Source organism: Leucopleurus acutus, assembly GCF_964270905.1.
Source record: "Leucopleurus acutus genome assembly, chromosome: 1".
Classification (NCBI taxonomy): domain Eukaryota; kingdom Metazoa; phylum Chordata; class Mammalia; order Artiodactyla; family Delphinidae; genus Leucopleurus; species Leucopleurus acutus.
In genome coordinates, this window is record NC_139142.1 from 168064445 (window position 1) to 168089972 (window position 25528).

The 25528-nt window shown below is 46.4% G+C and overlaps 1 protein-coding gene across 3 annotated transcripts; it reads left to right on the top strand.

Moving 5' to 3' along the window:
• Positions 1–178: 178 nt before the first annotated feature.
• Positions 179–25521, top strand: TM6SF1 (transmembrane 6 superfamily member 1; the record flags this gene model as incomplete). 3 transcript variants are annotated; one of them, XM_082847881.1, is made up of 10 exons in its annotated part: positions 179–270; positions 5166–5269; positions 7452–7549; positions 11092–11195; positions 12980–13062; positions 13687–13808; positions 15577–15681; positions 17486–17578; positions 17778–17897; positions 25311–25521. In XM_082847881.1, 10 exons carry the CDS (start codon positions 179–181, stop codon positions 25500–25502), a joined length of 1113 nt encoding a protein of 370 aa, XP_082704007.1. The 3 variants fall into 3 exon arrangements, with proteins under 3 accessions (XP_082704007.1, XP_082704008.1, XP_082704009.1); XM_082847882.1 differs by lacking the exon at positions 17486–17578; XM_082847883.1 differs by lacking the exons at positions 13687–13808; positions 15577–15681; positions 17486–17578; positions 25311–25521 and having other exon boundaries at positions 17778–17863.
• Positions 25522–25528: the final 7 nt, after the last annotated feature.

The window sequence follows — 25528 nt, forward strand, 5'->3', positions numbered from 1 at the left end:
CTGCGGGCGGGCGAGCCGTGGGCGAGCTGCTGAGGGCGCTGCTGAGGGCGCAGCGCGGGGAGCGCGCTGGGCGGGGCGCCTTGAAGGGCGCGGCCGAGGGGCGCGGGCGCAGCCGGAAGCTGGGGCGGGGCGCCCGCGCGGGATGCGGTGAAGGGCAAGCGGCGCGGCGGCGGCGGCGATGAGTGCCTCGGCGGCCACAGGGGTCTTCGTGCTGTCCCTCTCGGCCATCCCGGTCACCTACGTCTTCAACCACCTGGCGGCCCAGCACGAGTGAGTGGGTGCGCGCGACGGGGGTCGGCGCGTCAGGAGCCCCAGCAACTTTTCAGAGGGGGCCGAGCCGCAAACTGCAGGGCAGCGGTTCGCCGGCCTCCAGGGCTCCCCGCGGGCAGCCGGAGGAAGGGAGGCGCCCGGAGTCGTGCGGGCCGGGGTTCTCGCTTAGGCTGGCATCCCTGACATTCGGCGCAATTCTGGGGGCAAGTGCTGGGCGTCCGTTCTGTGCCCGCCCCGTGCCAGGTATCCGGGGTTACAGAGGTCAATAAGGCAATGCCCCTAACCTTCAAGTGCCCAGGGGCAGGGGTGGGGCGGTACACACACCGACAACTTGGGAGCTTGGTCTTATCTCAGGCTGTGCCTTGTTCGTTTCGCATTTCTCAGGAACGTTTCCATGTATGCACACACGCATACTTGTCATTTCGTATTAATTTTAGAAACTGTTGTGAATGACTAGCAGAAATAGCCCAGAACGAACAGACAAAGACCTGGGTTCTAGGCCTGGCTTTGGCACTAACCGTGGGGCCCGACCTCAGTTCTCCTGTCAAATGGCCTATATTTGCATCCTATTGTCGGGATCCAAAAAGCCGTAAGGGCGCAGTGTTGTGTAGGATGGGCAGCGAGGCAGAGAGGCAGGGCAGTTCCATGCTAAGGAAATGGGTGGGGCTGAAGGAGGCCGCATATGGATTTGGTTCAAAGCCCTGCCTCTCCTCTGTGAGGGATCCCTGGTCAAGCAATGGGCACCAGTCAGCAGCCAGCCTGCTCCAGCAGTGGGAAAGGTGCCAGACAGACCCCCGGGCCTGCTGATGTTTCTTGCTCTCTGCGGGGAAGAGGAAGTAAACCTGTTATGTGTCCCACAGCAGTTGGTGCTAAGGAGATTGCATCAGTCTGTATGCTGCAGACCCCCTCCAGACCTGCAGGCTGTAGAGAAGTGTCTGCCCACAGGGCGGTGACTTGCTCCTCTCTTGTTCCTGGGGCCACCACTTGCTGACAGCCTTATCCAGATGGCACCCATCCATACTGAGTGCTCCCTAGGCATGGGCGGTGACAGCCCTCGGTCTGACCCAGTCTTGGGGCACAACTCCTGGAAGAAGCATCTCTGGGCAGTGAATGTCACATGTCTGTGAATATAGTGCATGGAGGACCCTGCCCTCCTAAAATGGCATTATGGGCAGTTCAGCAAATATTTATTGAGTACAGATTCTATGCTTGGCACTGTTCCAGGTGCTGGGGAAATAGCTATGAACAAACCACAAGAGATTGGGGAGGCATGTGTTGAGATAGACATCAGCACAGAAAGTGGGGCGACATGAGAGTGATGAGGGGGACTGGTGGTCAGGGAAGGCTTCTTGGAGGAGGTGACTTGAGCTGCAGCAGGTGGCCACAGGAAGATCTGGGGACAGAGCTTTCCAGGTAGGGGAACAGGGAGCAGTGCAGGGAGAGGGATGTGGCTGGGTGCTGGGATATTTGGGAGGGGGGGCAGTGCAGCTTGTTGAAGGATCACATGGCATGGAGAGGATCTGAGGATGACTGAGATTTTGGCCTCAGCCACTGGGAGGATGGTGATGGCATTTACTGAACACATGGTGAATTATGTATTGCTGTGTATTGTTGAGCACATTGCTAAGCCCTGCAGAGTTTGGAATAATTGGTTCCAACCATTCTTCCTGTCCTGCAGGTTAAAATCCCAGTAGCTTTTGATTCCTCCCTCTTCTTTCTCCACTCCTTCCCTCCAGCCCTCCCACTGTCTCCTTCTCCCTAATTCCCCGGGCTGGGCTAGCATGTTTCCTCCTTCCTGTTCCCCTGGCACTGGCCCTCTCTGGCCCAGCCCATGGCAAAGCCTCCCACGGGAGGTCCCCTTCCTGCCCCAGTGCCCTGTGCATTTCTGCCTCAGCCCACCAGCGCAGCCCACTGTGCTGGTGCTTCAGCCACACGGGACTGTTCTGTGCCCCTAGGACACTCCTTAACTTTCCCACCTCCTCGCCATTGCTCACACTGTTCCCTTTGACGGGGATGCCTTCCTCCCTGTAGCTGACTGTTGAAGCCACACCTGGGCTTTATGGCCCAGAGGAAAATGCCACCTCTTCCTCTTCCAGGTCCCTCCAAGCAGATGTGATCTCTCCCTCCTCTGAGCCCGGCTGGGTTGTGCTCTTCCCACAAGAGTTACTTTCCTGTGGTCAGAACTTACCTTCTCAGGCCATAGCTCCCCTTAGTATTGTCCTGCCCAGCACGGGGCCTCGTGCCTAGTGGGCTATCCCGTTAAGTTTGCATTAGTTGACTTAGTTGAAGCTTCCTTCCCACCAGACCTTTTACAAAAGCCTGAAAAACAGAAAAATCAGATTAAGTCGAGGAGTCAGAAAAGGGTGGGATCTCTCTCTCTGTCACACACAAATACACACACACACACAAACACACACGCACACACAAACACTCTGCTCATACTCACCCATACATGACCCCGCTCAGTAGCTGTCTGTTCATGGAAGGGCATCAGTAACTCCCCGCTCCCCATCCCAAAACACACACACATTCCAAGACTAACAACATTTCCACCCTTGGGTTAGTGGCAGCCCTTACCCCTCCCCCCACACCCCGAGTCCCTGCTGGATCCATTTCTCCCTGTTCTGAGCAGGCCCTGCACTTGGCTGTCACTGGGAGACACAGGTGATCTGTTGCCCCAGTTTCTCTTCATTTTTTGCTCCTCCCCCAGAGGTGGAGAGCGTGAGAGGACACCGTGAACCAGTTCACACTGCTCTCTCATAGTCCAGAAGAGCACCAGCTGTGTGACGGTGCTGGCTGCGAGCCTAGGTCCTTGGTAGGAGCAGGGATGGGAGTTGTCTCCTGGCCACTACCTGTCTCAGGCTGTGATTAAAATGTCTGTCAGCTTACATCACACACTATCCTCTTCCTTCTTCACCGGATGCTTCAGCCCAGCACCATGTGTCTGACCCACATTAGCTTCCTCTTCCATCCTCCCCTCCTTTGTCTCATCCCTACAGGAGGAGCCTGGAGCATCCCCTGATGTGTACCGCTAGAAACCTCCTATTTCAGTCTCTTGCCTGGTCACTGACATGGTCATCCTCATCCTTGTCATAGAACTATGTCATCCATTCACCGTCCGTCCATCCACCCATCCATCCACTGTCCATCGTCCATCCGTCCATCCATCCATTCATCCATTCACCATCCATCATCCATCCCTCCACCCACCACCCATCGTCTGTCATCCATCCAGCTATCCATCCATCTACCATCCATCTGTCCATCCATCTACCATCCATCCACCCATCCATCCATCCCACTTCTCCTTCCTTTCTTCCTCTCCCTTTCCTTCCCTCCCTCATTCATCCACCAATTCCTGAACACCTTAAAAGAGGTCCCGAGGCAGACTTTCTGTGCATACTCATCCCGGTTTCTTGGAAAAGGTTGCACGTTCCCATACCCCACCCCTGAAGTATTCTGATTCTGTAGGTCTAGGGTGGCATTTGGAAATCTGGGCGCTGCTGATGCCCAGAGCCCACTCCTTTACTCTTTAAGTGGGTCCTGGGGCCAGGTGCTGGGGACACAGCTTTCCTGGACCTGGGGCCAGTCTCCTTGGGGTCCATCTGCCTGCAAGGAGTTGGATCACTTCCTGACTGACCTCTCTGACATTAGGGGCAGATGTCTGACTGGTGCCTAGCACCCATTCCAGCTGTAGGTGTGTGGAGCGAACTTCAGCATAAGTTCGTCCCTCAGATATTAGTAGGTATTGGTGGGCTGTGAAGGATACTTTCCAGAAGTCCTGGGGCATGTGGCAAACGTTATCCAGAAATCCTCTGTGATGCTGTGGAGGGCTTTGGCTAAGGAGTGGTGCTTGCAGCCTCTCTCAAGGGCTACTGAGGAGTGTAGCAGGCCATGGGAGTGCTTTGTCTAGAACTGGATGCCTTGTTGGTGTGGAGGAGTGAGAGAGAGAACATCTCTTAGGACTGGAGGTAGCCTTCTGGGTGAGAAAGCTCAGAGCCTATTGAGATAGGTTCCCCCCATGTAGACAGGGATCTCTTTTTCATCCACAGTGCCTGGCACATAGGGGTGTGCAAGGCATTTTCCCTCGATATATTTTTTAATGAATTAAAAAACAGATGATGAAATGACATGATGTTCCTAAGGTCACACAGGGAGTGGCAGAGTAGGTACTGGACTCCAGGTCCCTTGACTGCTGACTCCACCAAGCCTCGTGCCCTAGTGCTGTCCTGCTGAGGAGGGCCTTTGGTCCCCAGTCTCCTTGGTGCCATGCCCTTTCCCAGGAGAAAGACCGGGGGCTGTGCCCAACCTAGCCTCACCCTGGCTTCCTGGGCATGGGGTTGCATGCTGGCTTGGCTTCCTGGGTGTTGGGGCGCTGGCATCATTCTGGCCTTAGGCCCGGCCTAGGCTCTTCCCTCCTTGGATTGGCCTTGTCCTCTGGCCCCTTTGATGACACACACAGCCTGTGGCCTGTCCACCGAGAGGGTGTACGTAGTTGTGACTCCTGTGTGTTCCCTGGAGCTCGGTCTGAGGGTTTCCAGCTGGCCCTGAGAGAGGAGGCAGATTCAGTGGTTAGACCTGTCAGACACTGGGAACAGGGCTTGGAGGAGCAGGTGGACAGAGGCAGCGGGACAGCAGCAGAGGGCGCTCGGACACATGGTTCACCCAGGTGGGCAGGATGACAGGAGAGTGAGGACCTAGTACCTCTGGTCCCTGAAAGTCACAGGGGCAGCCCAGAGGGGCCCAAGTGCTGCGGATAAACTTCATGAACTCCACAGTGCTTGAGGGATAGGCAGAGGCAGAGCTGCGAGAGAATGCATTCAATAGCCAGGGAATTCCATACACCAGTGTGTTTATTTTGATAAGTGACCACCTCCCTGTTCTGGTCGTTGCAGTTCCTGGACAATTGTAGGGGTGGCTGCCCTCATCCTGTTCCTGGTAGCCCTGTTGGCTCGTGTCCTGGTCAAAAGGAAACCACCCCGGGACCCACTGTTCTATGGTACGTCTCCATGGGAGGGAAACACTTTGTGTCCACTTAAGAGCACAACACTGGGGCCTCAGTCTCTTTCCCTCTGTGGTTGTGAATACTCTGAGCCCCCTGGTAAAGCGGCGGGAAGGGTGGGAGTATTTTTGTTCTCCTGTAAGCTAAAGTCTCTCCCAGGCTGTGGACCCCACCCTGTCGCAGCTGGGAGCCTGGTGGAGGGAAGGTCGCTGCCAGGGCCAGGCAGGACACCCCTCCGTCCCTCTCCCCTGTGCCCAGCCATGCTCTGACCTCTGACCTCGGCTGTTTTACCAGCTCCTTCCTGGCTTCCTGCCTTCAGCCTGCTGTTTGCAGCGCCCTCCACCTGGCATGGAACGTAGCCGTATGGAGCCTCAGTTTGCACATTTGTGTAATGAGGAAAATAATAGTATCAATACTTACCATGGAGGGTTGGTACCAACATTAGATACTAGTTGTAAAGTACTTAGACCACTGCCTGGCAAGTACGCTTGTATGTTAAAGGAATAAAAACACCACTGAAAAAAAAAAAAAAAAAACACCACTAATTGAGCACCTGTGGTGTGCCTGGTGTGACTCTGACCACATTAGCAGTATCATTTTATTTAATCCTCACAACAAATGTCCTCCCTGCACAGATGAAGAATCTGGCTCAGAGGTGCTAAGAAACGTGGTCAAGGTCACAGTTAGTGAGACAGCACTGACCCGCACAATTTCTCCCAACTTGCATGTAAAAAATGCTGAAGCTTAGAGAAATGATGTAACTTACCTAAGACCTGACAGCCGGTCAGGAGATGAGCTGGGCCTGTCTGAGTTCAAGGCCCCACTCCACCTGCCTTTGATCTGGCCTCTGCCCCCCTCTGCAGACTGGTCTCCTGCTGCCGTCTTCCCCCGACTCCCTCCACACTCCGTGGAGCCCACGCTTAGCTGCGCTCATGTCTCTCCCAACTCCTCAGGGTGGAGGACCCTTGCTCCTACCCCCTCAGCCCTCTGTCCTCATGTCTGTCACTGCAGCCACAGGGCCAGACTGGAGGGCAGAGAATGTCCTTGCCATCTCTGACCCAGCGTCTGACGCTCCTATTGGCATCGGCGATTGTTGGTAGAATAGCCGAATGAGCATGTGCTGAAGGCTTCCTCTCCTGGGAGACACGCAGTGGCTGATCACCTGATGGCTCATCGCTGTCAGCGGGATCTGGACCAGAGGCCTGCACAGAGGCCCGGGGAGGCAGGGTCTACAGGGCCGGGCACGTGTGGGCCTTCTGCTCCTTCTGGGGAAGATGTAAACGCAGACTCAGGGCAAGGGCAGCTTCCCTTCTCTGTGAGTTAACCTTCCCCTCTCTCCTCTCCATTTCTTTTTCACAGCTGTTTTGATATTCATCATCAGATGTTTCTACCATCCATGCCCATCACATAGTTTGACACCGATTTGTTACAGCTTGAACGTGCAGCATTATTGACAAACTGCCACATGCTAAATTTGATCACTCACTGTTTAAAACGTGTTATTCCTAAGCTGTTTGTTGCTGGTAGTTTTCAGCCCGTTGAGGAGATTCTCACAACCTTGGTGAGATTCTCTAAGATGCTACGGCTTTCCTTCTTTAACATTCACCGGTTCCATCTCATATCCATTTTTTAAAAAAATCACTGGCCTTTCTTCTTAAAGCCACTGTCACTTGCACGTCAGCCACTGTCTGTCTTTCGGATCTCCAGTGTGGGATAAAGCAAGTGCATTGGACACACCGTGAGGCAGACTGCTTGGTAACCATTGAGATGAATGATCTCTTTTGAGTCCATGTTTTAAACCTGGGGGTCACCTCTGTGCTTCCTTGGCCACTGGTTAATGGTTTTGTTCCCGCTACCCAGGTGGGATGCAGATGTGGCCCTGGCAGCCACGTGTAGGAAGTGGAGGATGGGTGGGGCAGGCTGGTAGAATCCTCTGGGACAGTCAGTGGGTGACTTTGTCACTCGCTACTCCCTGGGTCGGGGGGTGTCCTCTCCCAGCTCCACAACACGGGCAGAGATCCAGCTGCATGCACAGGAGGTACGTTCTTTTAGTCCGTATTGACAACGTCCACAGTATCTTCTGGAAAACAGGAAAAGAAATCATTACTGGCGAACGCCAGGCTCTTAGGCAACGTCCCCTGAGCTACGGCTTTTTGAACTCCTGCTTTCTTTGCTCTAGTGTATGCAGTTTTTGGATTTACCAGCGTGGTGAACCTCATCATAGGACTGGAACAGGACGGGATCATTGACGGCTTCATGACATACTACTTGAGAGAGGTACGGGGTCGGTAGCGAGTATGAGCCTTGAACTAAAGGGTCTGCGACCCCAACAGCATTGCTCGAGATGGAAATCCTTTCGTTTAGTGTAAGCAGGGATGACACACGGTATTTCATTTGCTGCCATAGACACAGGACACTTAGTCACGTGGAAGATGAAGCAGAAAGTTAGGATTGGATCATGGGAGGCAGTTCTCCTCGGCGTTCGGTCTTACAGCTCCTTCCTCACACCCAACCCACCACCTTTCCCCTTTACTTGTATTTAATATAAATGAGGTTACTTTAAATGAATCCAGTATCTGTGTATCTCCTGTTATTAATACACTCCTCTCTAAGAAAGCCCAGGTCAGTCTTAAATGTATAAAGCCCCAAACACTGAGGCAGTTAGTAAAGCCATTTGATTGTGAGGATGAACATGCACTCCTCCCCCCATCACAGCATGATAGACCTACCTGGCACCTGACAGAGCTAGTCCTTTTTCCTTATTTTATGATGTGATGAATCCAGCCCCAGAGAGGTTAAGTAACGTACTTAAGGTCACACAGGAAATAAGGAGCAGAGCTGGAAGTGTAGTCTTCATCTGTGTTTCAAACAATGGGGAGCTTTGTGTGCAAGCTAAGGGAGTTTGGATTTTGTCCCGCATGTGAGGGAAGATGTTAAGTCAGCGAACAGTGCAGTCAGCTCTGAGAAGGATGGGCTTGACGGAAAGGGTTGATGTCATAAGCTGGGACACCAGTCAGGAGGCTTTTGCAGGGCCAGCGAGGGCATGAAGATGGCCCAGACGGAGGCCAAGCATGGACAGTAGAGAAGGACGGACGGACTTCAGAGAACTTGGGCGGCTGGAATGAGTAGGTCTCGGGGATGAGTTGGGGGCAATGGGGAGAGTAAGGGCTGAGGCGCCATCCTGATTCCTGCTTTTGGAAGAACGCTGGTGTTATTCAACCGGAGAGGGACAAAAGGGGAAATGCAGTTCCACAGATGTTCGGTGAGCAGACTGTGGGGGTCACAAGACCTGCTTTCTCCCTCCAGGAGCTAATGTGGCAGTGAGATGGCATGGTCCTAGGCGCAGAGACGGAGGCTCACGCCAGGCGCAGCGCACACTGAGGAAGAACTGACTCTGGGAGCACTCGGGGGAGCCTCAGCGAATTGGTGACGCTGCCCTCGGCTTTTTTAAAAATGGCAGTGGCCGTGGATGATAAACGTTTTCCAGATAGACTAGGGGGTGGAGGGCATGCCAAGGAGAAGAGACAGTGTGGGCAAAGGCTTAGAGAGAAGGGACTTCCCTGGCGGTCCAGTGGTTAGGACCGCACTTCCACTGCAGGGGGCGTGGGTTCCAGCCCTGGTCGGGGAGCTAAGATCCCACAAGCTGCACGGCACAGCCAAAAAAGAAAAAAAAAAAAAAAGGAGGCTTAGAGAGGAGAAACAGCATATGTCTCCCCACTGCCAGCCTGGGGCACACGTGTGCAGGGATGATGCTGGGTTCATCTGGGGACGTGTGGAGTTTGAGGTGGGTAAGGAACATCCTGGCAGGTGTCCCAGCTGGCAGGGCTTTGCAGCTGTTGAGCTCGGGGAGGAGAACAAGGACCATCAGAGTACAGTTGGTACCTGAAGGTCTGGGAGGAAAGGAGAGGGTAGAGAGGAGAGGGCCGAGGGTGGAACTTTGGAGACCGTGGCCAGAAGATCAGGAGCCTCTGAAGTGGACTGTGAGGGGACAGGCGAAGAGGCAGAAGGAAAGCCTGGAGAGTGCAGGGCCACTGAGTCCAGAGCGGGGAGGTTTCAGGAAGGAGGCAGCCACCTAGAGGGCCTGGAGGTTGAGCTGGTGAGGGTGGTGAGACAGGGTATGAGATGGGGGGCTGGGGTGTAACTGTGGGAGGGTCTGCAGGGCCAGGCTCAGGGACCCGGCTGCCAATAAGAGGAGGTGGGGCTTGGTCTTGCAGCCACCAGTAGCTTTGGCAGGTTTTTGAGCAGAAGAGTGACATGTCAAGAGCCAGGGCAGCGGTGAGGTGAATCGGAAGGAGAGGAGAGAGGTAGGAAGACCATGTGGGAAAGGTCCAGTGAGGGGCACTGAGGGCTTGAACTAGGCCATGACGAGAGGGAGGGTTGCCTGGGGTGACCTTATAGAGGTAAAATTGATAGGACTTGCCAACAGACTGCATAAGAGAACAAGGAATGAACAACGACCCTGTGGTTTTGACCTGGGTAAGTTGAATGGTGTCGCCATGAAAATAGAGAGGCCAGGTGGGGCTTGGTTGAAGGGGGAAGCCAATGAGTTAAAGGAGGTAAGGTGAGTTTGAAGGGCCCACAGACCAGACAGTTGAAGATACCCATCAAGCCACCAGGAGAGGTCAGCACTGGCCGTGAGAGCCAGGTGTGTACGCATCAATGATTAAAACCATGAACTTGGATAGTATTATCCAATCAAATCATGTCAGAGAGAAAAGATGTGGGGCAGGCATGGGTACTGAAGTATGACTCACGTTGTTTCCTCCACCTCTGTGATTTTCACTTAATGTGATTTTTGAGGCAAGATGACAGAGAGCAGCCTTTGCCCCAGGGGAGTGCAGAGCTTCAGAGAATCCCCTGCTTGGTTGGTTGACTGATGGGCTGGTTGATCTGCTCTGTTCCTTGTTGTAGAAAGGATTTAAGGCATCTTAGGAAAACATCTGAAACAAGGCAGGAGATCACAAATGTGGGAGAAAGAAGAAAGGAAAGTGAGTTGGAGCCAGAATGACACTAAAAACCTAGGCAAGTTTGACAGTGATTGTACAGTAGCCACCTGGAAACATAAGCACCTGGGAAAGGGAAATGTCGTTCATCATATAATCTGTGTTTATAAAATTAAAAATTTCTCGGAAGTATAGCTCTTCTTGGTAGTATAGTTTCTGCTAGGAATTAGCTGTGTGACCTTAGGCAGGTCAGGTAACCTCTTCCAACCTCTGTTTGCTCATCTGTAAAATGGAGTCAATCGTGTCTATCCCATAGTGTTGTTGGGAAGGCTGAACGAGGGGTTGGGTGTGAAGCTCTGAGTATAGTGCCTGCCGGTCTGTGCCTGCACTGGGGACAGAGGCGGGGGAAAGACGTGCCTTCCTCACATTCATCCCAGCAAGCCTCTGGGTCAGGATGAATTTTGAAGGTCAGCCAGTGGCTCTGGTCAGCAGGATCTTCCCTGGCCACCCCTTCTGCCCAGAGCCAAACACCTTTAGTCACAGATTAGACTTGGCCTCAGTGAGTTCATCATGCGGCCAGGACTGCCTGTAACGCCATCAGTTTTGCATCACTGTGCACACCTGTGTTGACCTAGCATAGGCCAGGCATTCTCTTAATTCCACTCCGTGTGGCAGACCCTAGTTCTGGCGGCTCCAGGGTAAATGTATATTTTCATGTTTCTACCAATTGTGTAATTGTATGGGATTAAGAATAGTTTCATTTTAGCAGACGAAGATGTTCTGCTGCTTTATTTTACTTTCAATACAGGTCTGGTGTTCTGTGTTGAAGTGTCTGAGTCATATTTAAAGTGGACTTCTGTTTAATGCTTTCCTTAGGGTGAACCGTATCTGAACACGGCCTATGGGCACATGATCTGCTACTGGGATGGCTCTGCTCATTATCTGATGTATCTGGTGATGGTGGCAGCCATAGCCTGGGAGTAAGTCAGTTCGCCTGGTGGGTGTGCCTTTGTTACCTTAGCAATCGATAGGCGGGTAGGTAAGGAAAATGGATGTAGAGAGGCACAGACACAGGCAGGTACACATGGACATGAATCTAGGGTCTATGGAGACAAGTTAGACATGGCTTTATTTTTCCTTGTGTCACTGCCTTTCCAACATATGCCTCTGGATTTCTCCTCTGCCATGATGGACAGCTCGGGCAGACCCCCTAACTTTCTGATTATGTTCTCTTATAAGAGCAGTCTCATTTTCAGAAATTAAAGCCCAGCACATAGTAATTCAAAACTTCAAACTCCTATCAGTTCAGAGCTCTCTTTCCCTCCAGTTCAGGCTTACCCCTGAAGCTTAGCGGCCTGGCGGCCTGCTTTGAGGCTGGGGTGCGTGGTCTGTCCCTTGATTCCTTCTCAGCTTGCTCCGCGGCTGGCTCCTCTGGGAGCATGTGTGTATGTACATGGGGTTAAAGGAAGAGGGGCAGAGTCTAAAACGACAATTGCTGTTTTCTGGGAATTGGTAGCCTCCGTTATGACATGCTGGCTCTGTCTTGTGGGGCACATGTGTGGGTTCTTGGAGACCCCTACCACAGGAAGGAACCTCTGCATTACACTGATCCCTGAAATGAGCAATGCTCTCTCAGACTGAATTTGTGTGACTCTCCTGCCCATGGTGGTACACCCACAGCTTCTTTCTGCTGGGGCCTCTGCAACCCAGGAGGCACGCCCTTTGGGGTGGGGATCCTTAAAAGGTGGCTCAAGCCCAGCTACCTTCCCAGGCCTCCCCTTGGCTCCAGGTTAGAGAAAGCCGTGCATTTTGCCCCACACCAGGTTGAAACTCAGCTTGACCAGCTGTCCTGTGCCCCTCCCATGCCCTCAGTCATCCACTCAAGGACAGTTCCAACTAATTTCTGGACTTTTCTAGGCCCACCCCCCGCCCATCTCTTCATGAATGTTCCCAAGCTCCAGGGAACACATCAGGTATTTCTGAGAATGCTCAGGCTCTGCTTGCTGCCAGGAGTGGGCCAGTGTTTCTATGGTTCGGTTAGCATTCAGTTGGGGAGGAAGATTCTGGTCTGTCCCCCTGCTGACAATCCCAGTCACTGTGAACGGGCCTCTTGGGATCTGATGCATGTGGCTTGTGGGGGTAGGGCAGGGCAGGAAGCACACAGTATTCTCCACTTCTCTTTCCCGTCAGAGAATCTCTTTTTGAATTTCTCATGGCCCCTTATGGAGGTGACTGTCAGTTATCAGTTGCAAACACTTTTTGTCAACATCGCCTATTAAGATGAGGGGTATGTGTCTAGCAGCTCCTTCAGAACATGGGGTAGGTATCACTTATTATACTTATCTCTGGGGCTTTAGCTAAAATCCTGTGACACCAGGGAAAGTCCACTTAACATCCTACTAATAATGGTTTAAAATGTGGATCCAATTTTCTGTGAACCTTCTTTTTTACTTTCATGCTGTGAGTTTCATAAGTAATAGTGAAATGCAGGACTCCTTTGATAGTGATGACCATGGTATGGTTTAATAGATCAGTGTAGCAAGCATAATTTCCTATTCAAAAGGACACAAAGAGGTTCTATAGCATATCACATATGGAAATGCAGTTTGATCACCAGGGTTCCTTGTATTTGATTTATTACTCTTGATTCAGTACATTTTGGCTCATGTACTTTACCAGTTAGAACAAAGATAATATTGTGGAGCATCTTATACTAATAGTATTCTAAGACAAATGTGTTAAGTCAGGATTTTTTTCATTACAGGGAAAGTTATAGAACCATTGGCCTATATTGGGTCGGATCTATTATTATGAGCATTGTTGTTTTTGTGCCAGGAAACATTGTAGGTAAGAAACTTTATCTTAAAGTTCATTTTCCTTTTCTGAAACAATAGGAATTGTTTTTAAATAGGGAAGCTATTTTGGTTGTAATAGAACCAAGAAATTCCAAGTATACCAAAAAAGCTGTTTTGCAGAATTACTCCTTTTCCCTTCCATCTCACCTTCTAAGAAATGCTTTTGAGCAGTTTTCAGAAGTGTACACTGAACAATTAGACTATCTAATATCAGTGTTTCCTGACTTTTAGAAGGATCTAGTGGGGTAAGTATTGTGTTTGTGGCTACATTCAGTGTGAAAATATTTCCTACAACTCTTTGTATTATATATAACTCTTGACACACCATGGGAACTTGATAAATGTACTTGAAAATTAAGATTCTTGAAAGCTAATGTAGAAGAGTTATTTATGCATGCAAGAAATCAGGATATTATATTGTCTATTTTTAAACTACTGTAGATAGGGCATGCCTGTTAATAAACACCTAATAATTTTAAATTGACCTGTTTTTGGTCTCATTAAAAATACTGTCTGGCCTATATCAAAATTTTAGATGACTTGAGACGGGGAGGTGTTCTACATGTTGTGTTTGGATATACTTTTGACTTTCTCTTTTTTTCTCTTTTTTAAATAGGGAAGTATGGAACACGCATTTGCCCTGCTTTTTTCTTAAGCATACCATATACTTGTCTTCCTGTCTGGGCTGGTTTCAGAATCTATAATCAGCCCTCAGAAAATTATAATTATCCCTCAAAGGTGATTTTATTAAGTTAAATGTAACCTGTTCTCAGACTCACAGGGCTCACTCATACCCACTGGATACTGGACTGAACCATGCCTCCAGGGATGGAGCCTTTGGAGCGTTCAGTCAGTGTGACTGTGCTGATTCTGCAGCATTGGTTCACACCTTAGTTACGGTGGCCAGAATGGTCTGTTTCTGCGTGAACAGATCTGCTTTGATTGGCCAGGCCATGCTTTTTGGAACTTCCTGTGCCAGAGGTTGCACTGGCTCTTCCCATCAGATTCCGCATTAGTGTGTGGAGCGTGAGGTTTGTCTGGGGCTGTTAACAGCCTGGAGTCTGAGCACCTGGGTACCTCTTTCAGAGATATCTATGCACTACTGCCCCAAAGGGAGGCTGGAGATATACTGCTGTTCCAGGTAGCACACACAGACATAGGGTCTGATTACCAAGAGATCCAGGCACATGGAGACTGGCTACAGGACGTCTTCTGAGACACCTCCCTTCCATTCACAGCCGAGGTGGTCAAGGTGAAACAATACTGGCCGGGCAGGTACTCTGTTAAGGTCTTCATTTCTAAGCTAGTGACATTTTTCTAAGTTTCTCTTCCTTTCATAGGTATTAGATCCTTAAGCAAGATCCTTTAAGCAAAATTGATATATGAAAATATGAGTTACTAGAGATAATCAGAACACGATTCTTCATTTTACAAAAAGACTTACAATAGAATTCATTAAAATACATTTTAATTTACAGACACTTCATTTGTAAACATTTAGACACATGCTATGTAAACTCAGCTTGGCACATTGACAACTGGTACTCCCTTACACCCTCTTGAGGAATGAGGTGATGGTTAAAAAATAAGCAAACAGTAACCATAGCCTTGGTCCTCACTCGGCTCCATGTCAGTGTATCAACACCGTTCCGTTCATGTTGTAAGACACATAGACTGTTCATTTAAAAAAACTGTTAAAACACAGTGATGGCCGGGGAGAAATAGGCATTGTCATACAGTGCTGGTAGGAACATAAATTCAGAATCGTTCTGCAAAGCCACCTGGCAGTGTTATCAACCTTAACAAATCTAACTTTTTAATCTAGTAATTCTACTTCTAGGGCACTATACTAAGAAAATCATCAGAGATGCTGTCAAAGATTTATGTACAAAGTTGCTCATCATCACATTAAGTGTAACAGTGAAAATGCCTAAATGTCCAATAATCAGAGATATGGCACTTCCATGTGATGTTGTTTCAGAAGAATTTTTAATAATGTGGTAAAGTACTGATAGGTAGTGAGAGGCAAGAGAACAAATGCAAAATTGTTTATACATTAAGTCCTAATTTTGTGAAAAAATAAATGTAGATTATATATCATACATACATATGTAGTACAGTGTGTGTGTGTGTGTGTGTATATATATATATATAACTATATATATGTGACTGGAAAATATAACAACTGGTAATCGAAGTATGATGGGTTAATGGTTTATTTTTTAAAAATGAGTATATTTTACATTTATAATCATAAAAATGCTTTTTCAAAAAAAATATGGCCTCATAGAGCCAGAAGGGCCCTTTGAGATCACCTGGCCCAGTCTCATTTCACAGATGAGGAACTGAGACTTGAGGGGAGAAATTATTTTCCTGTTGCATGGCTAGTGGTTTTGAATCCTCAGCGTTCTCTTATCACCCATCATCATTGTATCTGTGTTTCAGTAGATCTCAGATTATTCTTTGGCACCTTGGGCCTGCTCATTAGTTACCAACTCTACTTTAGGTCATTCAAGAAATCCAAGCGAAAGATCTGCTGAGAAGACCATGTGATTTAATGTTGGTTGTGTGTCTCCTTCTGGCAACTGGATTTTGCCTGTTTAGAGGCTTGGTAAGCATAAGAGATCATAATAACATAAAGTATATTTTTAATCAGATTTCCTAGTGCACTAACAAAACATACCTCCCATTAGAGCCTGGAGGCCTGGACCTGCTTCCTGACTCTCCTACCCTCACCCCAGACCTCTCCTCCCAGAGGGGTAGGTCCCTTCTGGGCTGCTCCATACCACCTCCTTCAGGTCCTTGGATCAAGCTCTGTTCCTGAAAAATTAGCCATGAGTCTCATTCTTTTGGTTCCTTTGATGTTTCTGATTTAAGTATCTTTGGTAAGGGTGGTAACTTAAGACTAGTCAGACTGTGGCACAGAGCATCCATGTGTTCTCAGGAGTAGGGAGATGGGATTGAGGAAGGGGTACCAGAGTACAGTGTTAGATTCCTGGCCATTTACTAGCTGTGTGGCCTTGGAAAAACCACTTAACCTCTTTGATCCTCAGTTTCTTCCTCTGTAAAATAACAGTACCTACCTTACAGTACTGTTTGAAGATTAAATGATAAGGCACGTCGAACACTTGCAGAGGGCCTTATACCTAATAAGCGCTCAGTAAGTGATTGCTCTATTTTTATTGATCAAGGATCCTTCACAATATCCCAGTTGCATGGTTTATTCTCAGTAGCAATAAATTTGAGCAGCCAGAATTATACGGGTAATTATATTCAGCTTTAATGACAATTACTGTTCTAAGGCTGCTGGCATTGCACAGCAGTTGGGGGGCAGAGTGGCAAGTGTAAACTGATGCAGCTGATTCATTGTTTTGGGGCGGCTAGCTGGGTCAGGGTGAGTAGCCTTAAGAGCTGTCTCCCTCTTTGGATCATCAGAAACTTCCTGGAGCAGAGTTGGCTAATAGGAGTGGCATGGGGAAGGGAAGTAAAGGAGAAAGCAGGGCCATAGGCTTTGCTCGGACCACAGAGCACTGAAACCATTCTTTGTTTAGTTTGCTGTAATTCCTAAAGTCAAAAGAACAAAAACAGCAACAATAAAAATGAGCCCCAACTGTTTTCTTGCATAGCCATCTCCACTCCCCTGTGCACATGAGAAAAACGTGTGCATGGGCGAGTGTGTACCCTTTGGTAGGTGGGGCTTTAAGGTTGGGGCCCATTTTTACCAACTCTGCCACTGACGTGTTCATGTTATTTAGGTGGGACAACATTTATGGCTAAGGACACAAGCAATGGTACCTGAGGGAGGTGACTCAGAGGGGACCCAGTAATGTGCCAGAGAGACACTTTGTTCTGTGGCCTAAAGTCTACTCTGCCGTGACTAAATCTGCTCTGCCCTCTTTCAAAGTGGATATAGGAGGTGGCTTCAGAGAGGACCTCACTTTCAAATCATTATCCTTTACTGCCCCCAAAGGCCATTTACTCTGTGAGGCACTGGAGATAGGAGGATGCTATTTCTGAATCTTGCAAAGCACAGTTAAGATGAATTTGGTATAGAAATGTACTTTTCTTCCTGCCGGGAATAGTTGGTGAGTTATTCCCAGGAAAAGTGAAACTGATGATCTAAAGCAAGCTGTGCTTTGGTTAGCCAAACCTAGACATTTAAACTGAATACTCGGAAGATCCCAAGAACAGGGCATTAGTTTCCATTTCCTTCTCCACTATTAACCTCTACTTAATCTCTTCAGAGTAAATCTGTAGAATATTTATTTTCTTTCCTTTTTTACTGATGAGCTTCTAAAATAGCTTTTGTTAAACAGAAAGCAGCTTGTGACTAAACCTGGCACGTTTAGCCTTATCAGCAGACATAAGAACCAGATGTGACTGTATCTTTATAATGCATTCATTTTTGTTCGTAGATTGCTTTGGATTGCCCAGCTGAGCTCTGCCGATTATATACGCAATTTCAAGAGCCCTACCTAAAGGATCCTGCTGCTTATGCTAAAATCCAGGTCAAGTAGTTATGAAGCCTAAGATTTTTCTAAAATTAATTTTTTTTTTTTTTTAAGAATGGGAAAATGTGATACCATGTAGGAAATAGGAGTTAACGTTTTCTAAGGCGAAAATGTTAATTGATGAAAATGTTGTGCTTTTCGTAAGGCCAGATTAACTATTAGTTTACTGATGACGTTATTTCCCTGTTCAATGTAGATGCTGGCGTATCTGTTCTATTCCGTCCCTTACTTTGTGATGGCGCTCTATGGCTTGGTGGTTCCTGGATGCTCCTGGATGCCTGACATAACACTGATACATGCTGGAGGTCTAGCTCAGGTACTAAGAATATGCTGTTAAGAAAGTTTATTGGGGATGTGGCTGTCATTGTTGAGTGTCTAAAAAATATCTCTGCTCTGTGTTTTAGGGTTGGGAACAGTTATTAGATATGTTGTGCCCTTTGCTTTACAGTTCTTTGGAAGACATTTCTGCATTATTTAAATCTCATAATCTGGTAGGTGCGCCATTCAGTTATACAGATGAGGAAACTGAGGCCCAGCAAGGTTAAATGATTTGTTCAAGGTCACATACCCAGCAAGCGGCACTGCTGTTTCCCAGTCTCTGAACACCACAGCTACTAAAAGAGAATTGAGAGCTGTTATCATTAAGATGTCTACCTGAATTTAAGATTTCAGAAGTTCACTATATTATGCTACACAGGACCAGGGAAACTGGTTTTAAAAAAGTTCTGCTCCTGGGAAGCTGGGCCTGTCATCCCATTCCTCCCCTCTGCTACTTAGCCAAGCCTCTGGCCTACAGTAGATGTTCAGTGAATGCTTACCTCATTGAACTGGGAATGAAATTATCTATGGAATTATCATTCAAAGCATATTTTTATAAGATAACAACCTATCAAAACAAATTGATCTTATGAACAAGGAAGAAAATTATTTTGTTCTTTTCTTACTGTAAATTAGAAAACCCAAGTGAACTCATCTTTTAAAATCATTATCTTTGTCCCACTCTTTTTAAGCAGGCATAAAAATGAGGTTCATCCAGGAACTCTAGGCATATACAGTTAATTATACTTACGGTATAATTATGATGGCAAAAAGACACACTAGAATTTACAGGGTTTAAAACCAGTAACAGCATTTATGGGTTAATACACTGGGCTCAATCTTTGCAGTCTGAGGTACTTCTTCTTAACTACAGAATTAGAATATAAATATCAAAAAAAGTTGATGCAGTATTCAGAAGTAATGGTTCCTGTCCTTTCCTTGAAGGACATAAGGAAAGAGAATTAGTATGTACCCTCTGCAGACCTCTGAATACCTTATTTCTCAGCCCTTGGTGTGGGTCTTTATTTCCATATCTTTCAATACCAACTATAAGGTGATGACTTTTCATTTCCCATCTTTAGCTCAAACTGTTCCCAGACTCTTATATTTAATTCCGAACTCCTTCTTTTCACTTGGGTGTCTTACTGACATCTCAGATTTAATGTCTAAAATAGGACTCCTGATCCGCCCCACAACTTCTCTTTCATCTCCCCATCTCTGAAAATAGCCCTTCCTGGCATCCAGCAGCTCAAGTCAAAAATGTGGAGTAGTTCTTTACGCTTCCCATTCCCTTACCGTCTACATGTAGCCCATCACTAGGTCGGGTTAGTTCTCTCGCCAGAGTACTTTGCAAATCCACCACTTTTTTACAGCTCCACTGCCACTACCATAGTCTGAGCTCTCATTACCTTACTTCATGCAAGGCAAGCCATGCTAAGTGTTTTACTTACCTATTTGTGTAAAGACAGGCTGTGTGCTCTGCTGGAGTAGCAAATACCCAGTGGTTAAAAATAAAGTTTTATTTATTGCTTGTGCAAAGATCATGTGGGATATTTTCAAAAGTCAGGCCTGGCACCGACCCAACTGCAGAGGAGGCTGATACATGTGGTCTTCCTGTCTGCCTCAGAAGAAACTGTGTGAACACATAGCATCATCTCTGCAAGTTTTTCAAAAGCCTCACTTAAAGATAAGCAGGCCGAGACCCAGGGTAGTTACTTGCCTAAGGTCACAAAGTTACTAGAAGAGGGATATAAAATCCCATCTGACTCCAAAGCCCATATTCTTCTCTGTTGTGTTATCCCTCTCCTCATGCAAACAACTAACTATGCTCCAGAATCCTACAGCAGAGTAAGACTTTGTACGTGGCATGTAGGAGTTAGAGGACCTTCTTGGAGTGGGAGGCAATGACACCTGAGCTGTGGGCTTTACTGGCTGAATAGACTTGAAAAGACTGCGGAAGCATTTAGATGTTGGAGTGTGCCCTGGTTAGAGGGTACAGAGGGCCTCCCACTCGCCCCACTCTTACCAGCCCCTTGATTAGATTGTTCAGGGTTCAACATCTACTCATTACCCGTGTGCTCTGCCTGCACAATCCAGCTTCCTCTGCATGCCATGTACCTTGGTCTGCCCTGCACCAGGCCCTGATGCAAGAACACCGAGTGTCATCAGCTAGGAGGCTGGCAAGAGTGAGGCCAAGTGTTGGACCTGGTCAAGTCTCAGGAGACAACTTGAGAACTAGGCAGAAGACCTAGGCCAGGGCCTAGCCATGTGCACAGGGTCAGCAGAGTCAGGAGGCTTAGGATGGTCAGAGCTTGGGGGCGAATGGGTACTTAAATCTGTAACAGTAAGATGAACCCTACCCTGTACCTGCTGGTGAGGCTAAGCTTGCAGACAGGCACCTGTGACTCCAGCCAGGAGGTTCTGGGAAAGGCAGTGTGGATAGCAGAGCGGCTGGCAGCAGCAGTGGCAGTTTCAGCCATACGCCAGGCCTTGAAGAAATCTCTGGTCTCATCCATCACTGCCCAATTTGCAAAGGTAGCCTGAGGCTGTCAACTAGATTCTATCAATGTCAGAAGGATGTTTCTCCCAACCCAACAGAAGAATGGTGTAATCTGAGAATTATGTGTCTGACATTCCCATAACCCTTAGCTGGGCTTTAATATCTACCTATTCAGAGTGTTCAGCCTAAGGAAAAGTTACAGATCATACTGCAACAAAACAGTGCATATGAAGCAAATACTTGCTCACGAAATGAATTCTCATCTTGAGAGGATATCGGACACATTCATCATAGAAGCTCTCCATTACCTTGATTAGCACCCCGAGCTTGCTAAAACTGCCATTCCTAATTTAGAAGCTTTATGTATTCATGATCCCACTAACTTTATCAATGCTTTTATTGTAAGATCTAGTGAACTCCCAACAACCTGTGACTTAATAAGAAAAAAATCCTTGAAAAACTTCTTGACCAGTACAAGTCAATGGAAAAACATGGTTAGTAGTTATTAGGTCCCTCATTTCACACCATTTAGGAATCTGCCAAACCTGCTGCCTTCAGAAATCAAAAGATAAATCAAAAGGTAAACTAAAATGCAATAAAACCAGGACACATTTTACACCAAAGAGTTCCACTGGGGACTTTAACCCAAGGGTCTTTTCATATAAAATCAAAGTTTCAAGTCTAATTTGAAAAGTATTACAGGCTGTTTAGATCTACTTATTAGCATTTTTTAATCAATTGAAGAATTTTTCTCTGCTAAAATATCACTGAAAATTAAAAGAAAAGATATAGTTAATATGGTTAAGACCATGAGCTCTGGAGGCAGACTGGTTCGAGTCTCATTCACTGATCACTTCAGTGACCTTGGTCACTCACCTCTTTGATCCCGTTTCCTCTTCTGTAAAGTAAGAATAATAATAGTACCTTTCTCATAGAGCTGCTGTTAAGGATTTTATGAGGTAATATGTGTAAAGGGCGTAGAGCAGTGCCTGGCACATTATAAGCCGTGGGCCTCTTTGTTGCTTTTGTTAATGTTGTTGTTAGAAGCTTCCCAGTAAGAGTTCGGAGGAGAAATGCCTTATGTTGCTCAGAAGATACATTAATCTGTAGCTGTGTGTTGTGTATAATTACCTAAAAATCAGAGAAACTGGAAGAAAGCTCTGGGACAGATTCACAGTGGGTTTGGCAGGGAGCCTGCCATGCCATCCAATTAACAGCTCGCAGCCATGGAAGCAGGAGCAGTTCCACTTCAGTCAGGCAATGCCAGTGCCCCTTCCCACCTGCTGCCTCAGACTCTCCCACCCCCTGGCTATGCAGGTGCCACATACTTTCTCACAAAAGGGTCTGGAGGCTCATCTGTGGATAATTTGGTTGTCAAGAGTTGACTCTACTGGGGGACAAGTTTTACTAAGTTTTTTCCTTTATGGAAGCCTTTAAGAAAACCTGAAAGTAAAGGTTTAGGAAGAACATGGATAATTGGGATACTAAAGCAAATCTCATTTTAATCATTTGCTTCTGATGTGATTCATCACTAAACATCTTTTTTAGTATTAAAACTAGAGCTTGGGTTTAATGTCTTTTTACATGCTTGTTATCCTTTGGTGGAGACAGTCTTGAAATTGTCAAGAGATTAGCAAGGGAATCTAAAAACAAAGGGCCCCGGTTTTCAAGCAAGTAGAGTGCCAGATCATGAGCAAGTATTTTACTTGGGTTTTGTATCTGTCTGTGGAAGAGCTCCATGTGCTTGGCACTGTCCTAAGCACTTGACAAAGATCAACTCATGGAACCTGTATAACAATCCTATGAGGTGGACTCCTGCTTTTCAGGTGAGGAGCCAGAGGTAGTTACATACCTAACACAAGGTCATATTGCTGGTTTTCGGTGAAGCTGGGATTTGACGCTGTCAATCTGGTTCCAGATTCAGTGTTCTTAACCACAAGACTATGGCGCTCAGAAAACCCTAAGAAACGGTAACACGGTTCTAGATTAGCTATTTATACCGTATCAGCCAAATAACCTGGCTACTGTCCCAATGTTCACATTAGTTTTTGCCTATAATATTTATGTGGACACACAAAACTCTTTCAGTTCTCCTTTCTGGAACCAAGATTGTGATTTTTAGTCAAATTCTTTCCAGGCTGTCTCTATAGGAAAACACAGCTATTAAAATTTAACCTTTTTCTTTGACTTTGTTGCCTCATTTTCCATCCCAACCATCCATTCTTAAAAAAAAAAAAAAAAACCCAAAGTAAATCTCTTAACTAAATTTAAGGTGAAAAATGATTTAGAATGAAGTAGAAGAAAAATTATTAGGGGCTCAACCTCACATCACTGAATTTTGGAGAAATTTCTGGGACCCATAACTTGAACATGTAATCTTGGCCATGTGTCAGTTCAGCAGCACTGAGGTCACCAAGCCACCAGATCCTACTAGCACAGTGCTCAGGCTGAGCTCTTCGGCCCTGTCATAAGGAGGTCTCATGTGCTGGTGGGAAAATCACCCAGGAGACACGGTGCAGCCCCTTAGCAGCTATGTGCTTGGGAAGGGAACCCTTCTCAAGTGAGACTGAGGGTTTTCTGAAACTTCAGCACCCTGGAAACTGGACACCATATGTCTTGGGAGGAAGCTATGGTTGGATTGCTCACTCAGCTAGAGGTGAGGCCGCTATAAATACACCCATTAGAACCATGAGCAGTACTGGAACTGCAGAAAATTGGCCTCAGGCTCTTTCTCTCAATTACATACCTCTTTTGATTAGAAATGCAATCATCTTTGCCCCTTGTTAATCAATTTTGAAGCAAAAGGCCTACTAAAATAGGTATAAAAATAGAGAAATGCTTTGTAGAAGCTTTTTTGTATTTTGACAGTCACAAGACCATTACTGTTGAACGTTTATTGAGCTCTAACAATGTGATAGGTGCCACACAAAACATCAGACACAGTACCTGCCCGGTGGGCTTACAATCTAATCTAAGGACACGATCATTTTTTAATGTTGCCATGAGTTTGCTGTTTGTGAAAATGAGGTATTAACTGCACCGGTTAGTGCAGCAAAAAAGCCTACGAAATCAGACTCTTTAGCAGGTTCCCTATGCAAGTAGGCATGATTGCTCATATTATTCTCTCAAACTATGGTCCGCATTTCCCCAAATTTGGTGATTTTTGAGATGTGTATAAGTGTCTATAAAGATAGACACCAAATGCACATTTCTTAAAACCATGGTTCAAATCTGGCCTCTAGTCCAGAAGAAAAAATTTAGTTACAATATTCAGGAAAATACTGTTATTCAAAATAGGCCCTAGAAGAAAATAGTGACGGGGGCCAAGTTCCTGTTCAGTGTTCCTAGAATGTCCACAAGAGCAGCTCCTCAGGGCAGCCTCTCAAATGCCCTTTACTCTCAAGGTGTTTTGTCTTCATAGCCCAGAGATGAAATATTTAACGTTTGCTGGGTTCTGTTTGGGCATGTGCCCCGGGGGAGGTGTGTTTGAGGGCAGAGCCCTCTCAGTGCCTCACAGATCACAATGCAGACAGACGATTCCTGCGTTGGCATTGGCGTTGGTCCCTGGGTCCTTGGCAACACACCACATTAATTTAACTTCTATCTCCAGAAAGCAGCAAAACTACCAGAAGCCCCCAGAATGTATCAGTAACTTGCAAAAATGTAACCTGTTAAAATCTGTCACTGATACAATCTGTATACATACTGCTTATGAAAACTTGTCCTTTGCTCATCATAGTAAAGTCAAGTGCTAAGTAACACTTTTATCTGTGTTAACCACTTAGCAGAATAAACTGATTTATTAACCACTTAGCAGAATAAACTGATTTCATATGGAAGGAAATGTAAGATAACTCATATGTATTTAAAGCAAATTATTTAGTTTTCATTCTTGTTACTTCTGTGCCTTCTTTAGATTATAGTATCTTCTGTCTCTTCACTTTGATCCTGATGAACTAAGTCACCACTTACTACATTTAGATTCCCAATCCTTTGTGTATATCTTGAATTTCAGTAAGATATGAAATGCAGACTCCAGGACTGCATTCTGTAATGATACAAGGATCCTGAGGAAATACTTTCACAGAAGCCTTTTCTAATAGATTCCCCTGTGCTTACGAAAAGTATCAAAAAAGACCAACTGGCACATTCTGAATGTATGTTCTCAACAAGTAATCTAAGTACAAATGGGAAGCTCTTGCCTTTCTGTTTTGTAAACTCAGATTATGCTGACAAGCCATACTTCTAAATAATTTGATTTGAAAGGTTGCCTGCATGTATATTTGCCATTTTATAAAGAGCAACCAAATCCCTACACCCACCCTTATCTTACAAAACAACCCTTAGTATTTTTTAAGTTGCATAAAAAAACAAATATGTGAATAAATAAACAAACAAATGCATAATGAAAGGCTCTGAGCTCTTGCTCCAAGGAGTAGGTGAAAGAACTGATAAATGAAGCTGAGGCCCTCTCTCAGTGCTTCTCTTTAAATAGTTAGGCTAAAAATATTTTAAGCTGTCTAAACTCTGTACTTGCTTCATTTTAATTGGAACACATTTTGTGAGCCACAACTGAGTTCCTATATAGGATATCTCCAGAAGGTAAATCAGGAAAAAGCAGATTTTATTCAGATTTTTTGTCAAATTGAGCCACTACTGTTTGGTATGGGGGCACTAGATGCGTTAAAAAACAGCTAGCCTGATAAAGACGTGCTAAAGGTTTACTTTATTTGAACAGTTAAGTCAAGAATAGCCCTAAATTCAATGAAATATTGAAGACTATGGATTGTTTGAAAGTCCTGGTTTTGAGGGCACAGGAGCATGGTCTGAATGAACCATTCAGAACTCATCGTGCATCCAACTAAACACAAAATCCATGCTTACCACCCCCCCCTTTTTTTAATGCCACAGGCTCAGTTTTCTCACATCGGTGCTTCTCTTCATGCTAGAACTGCTTATGTCTACAGAGTCCCTGAAGAAGCGAAAATCCTTTTTTTAACATTAAACATAGCATATGGAGTTCTTCCTCAGCTCTTGGCCTATCGTTGTATCTACAAACCAGAGTTCTTCATAAAAACAAAGGCAGATGAAAAAGTTGAATAAAAGCATTATTTTATGTTCTTTCTCTC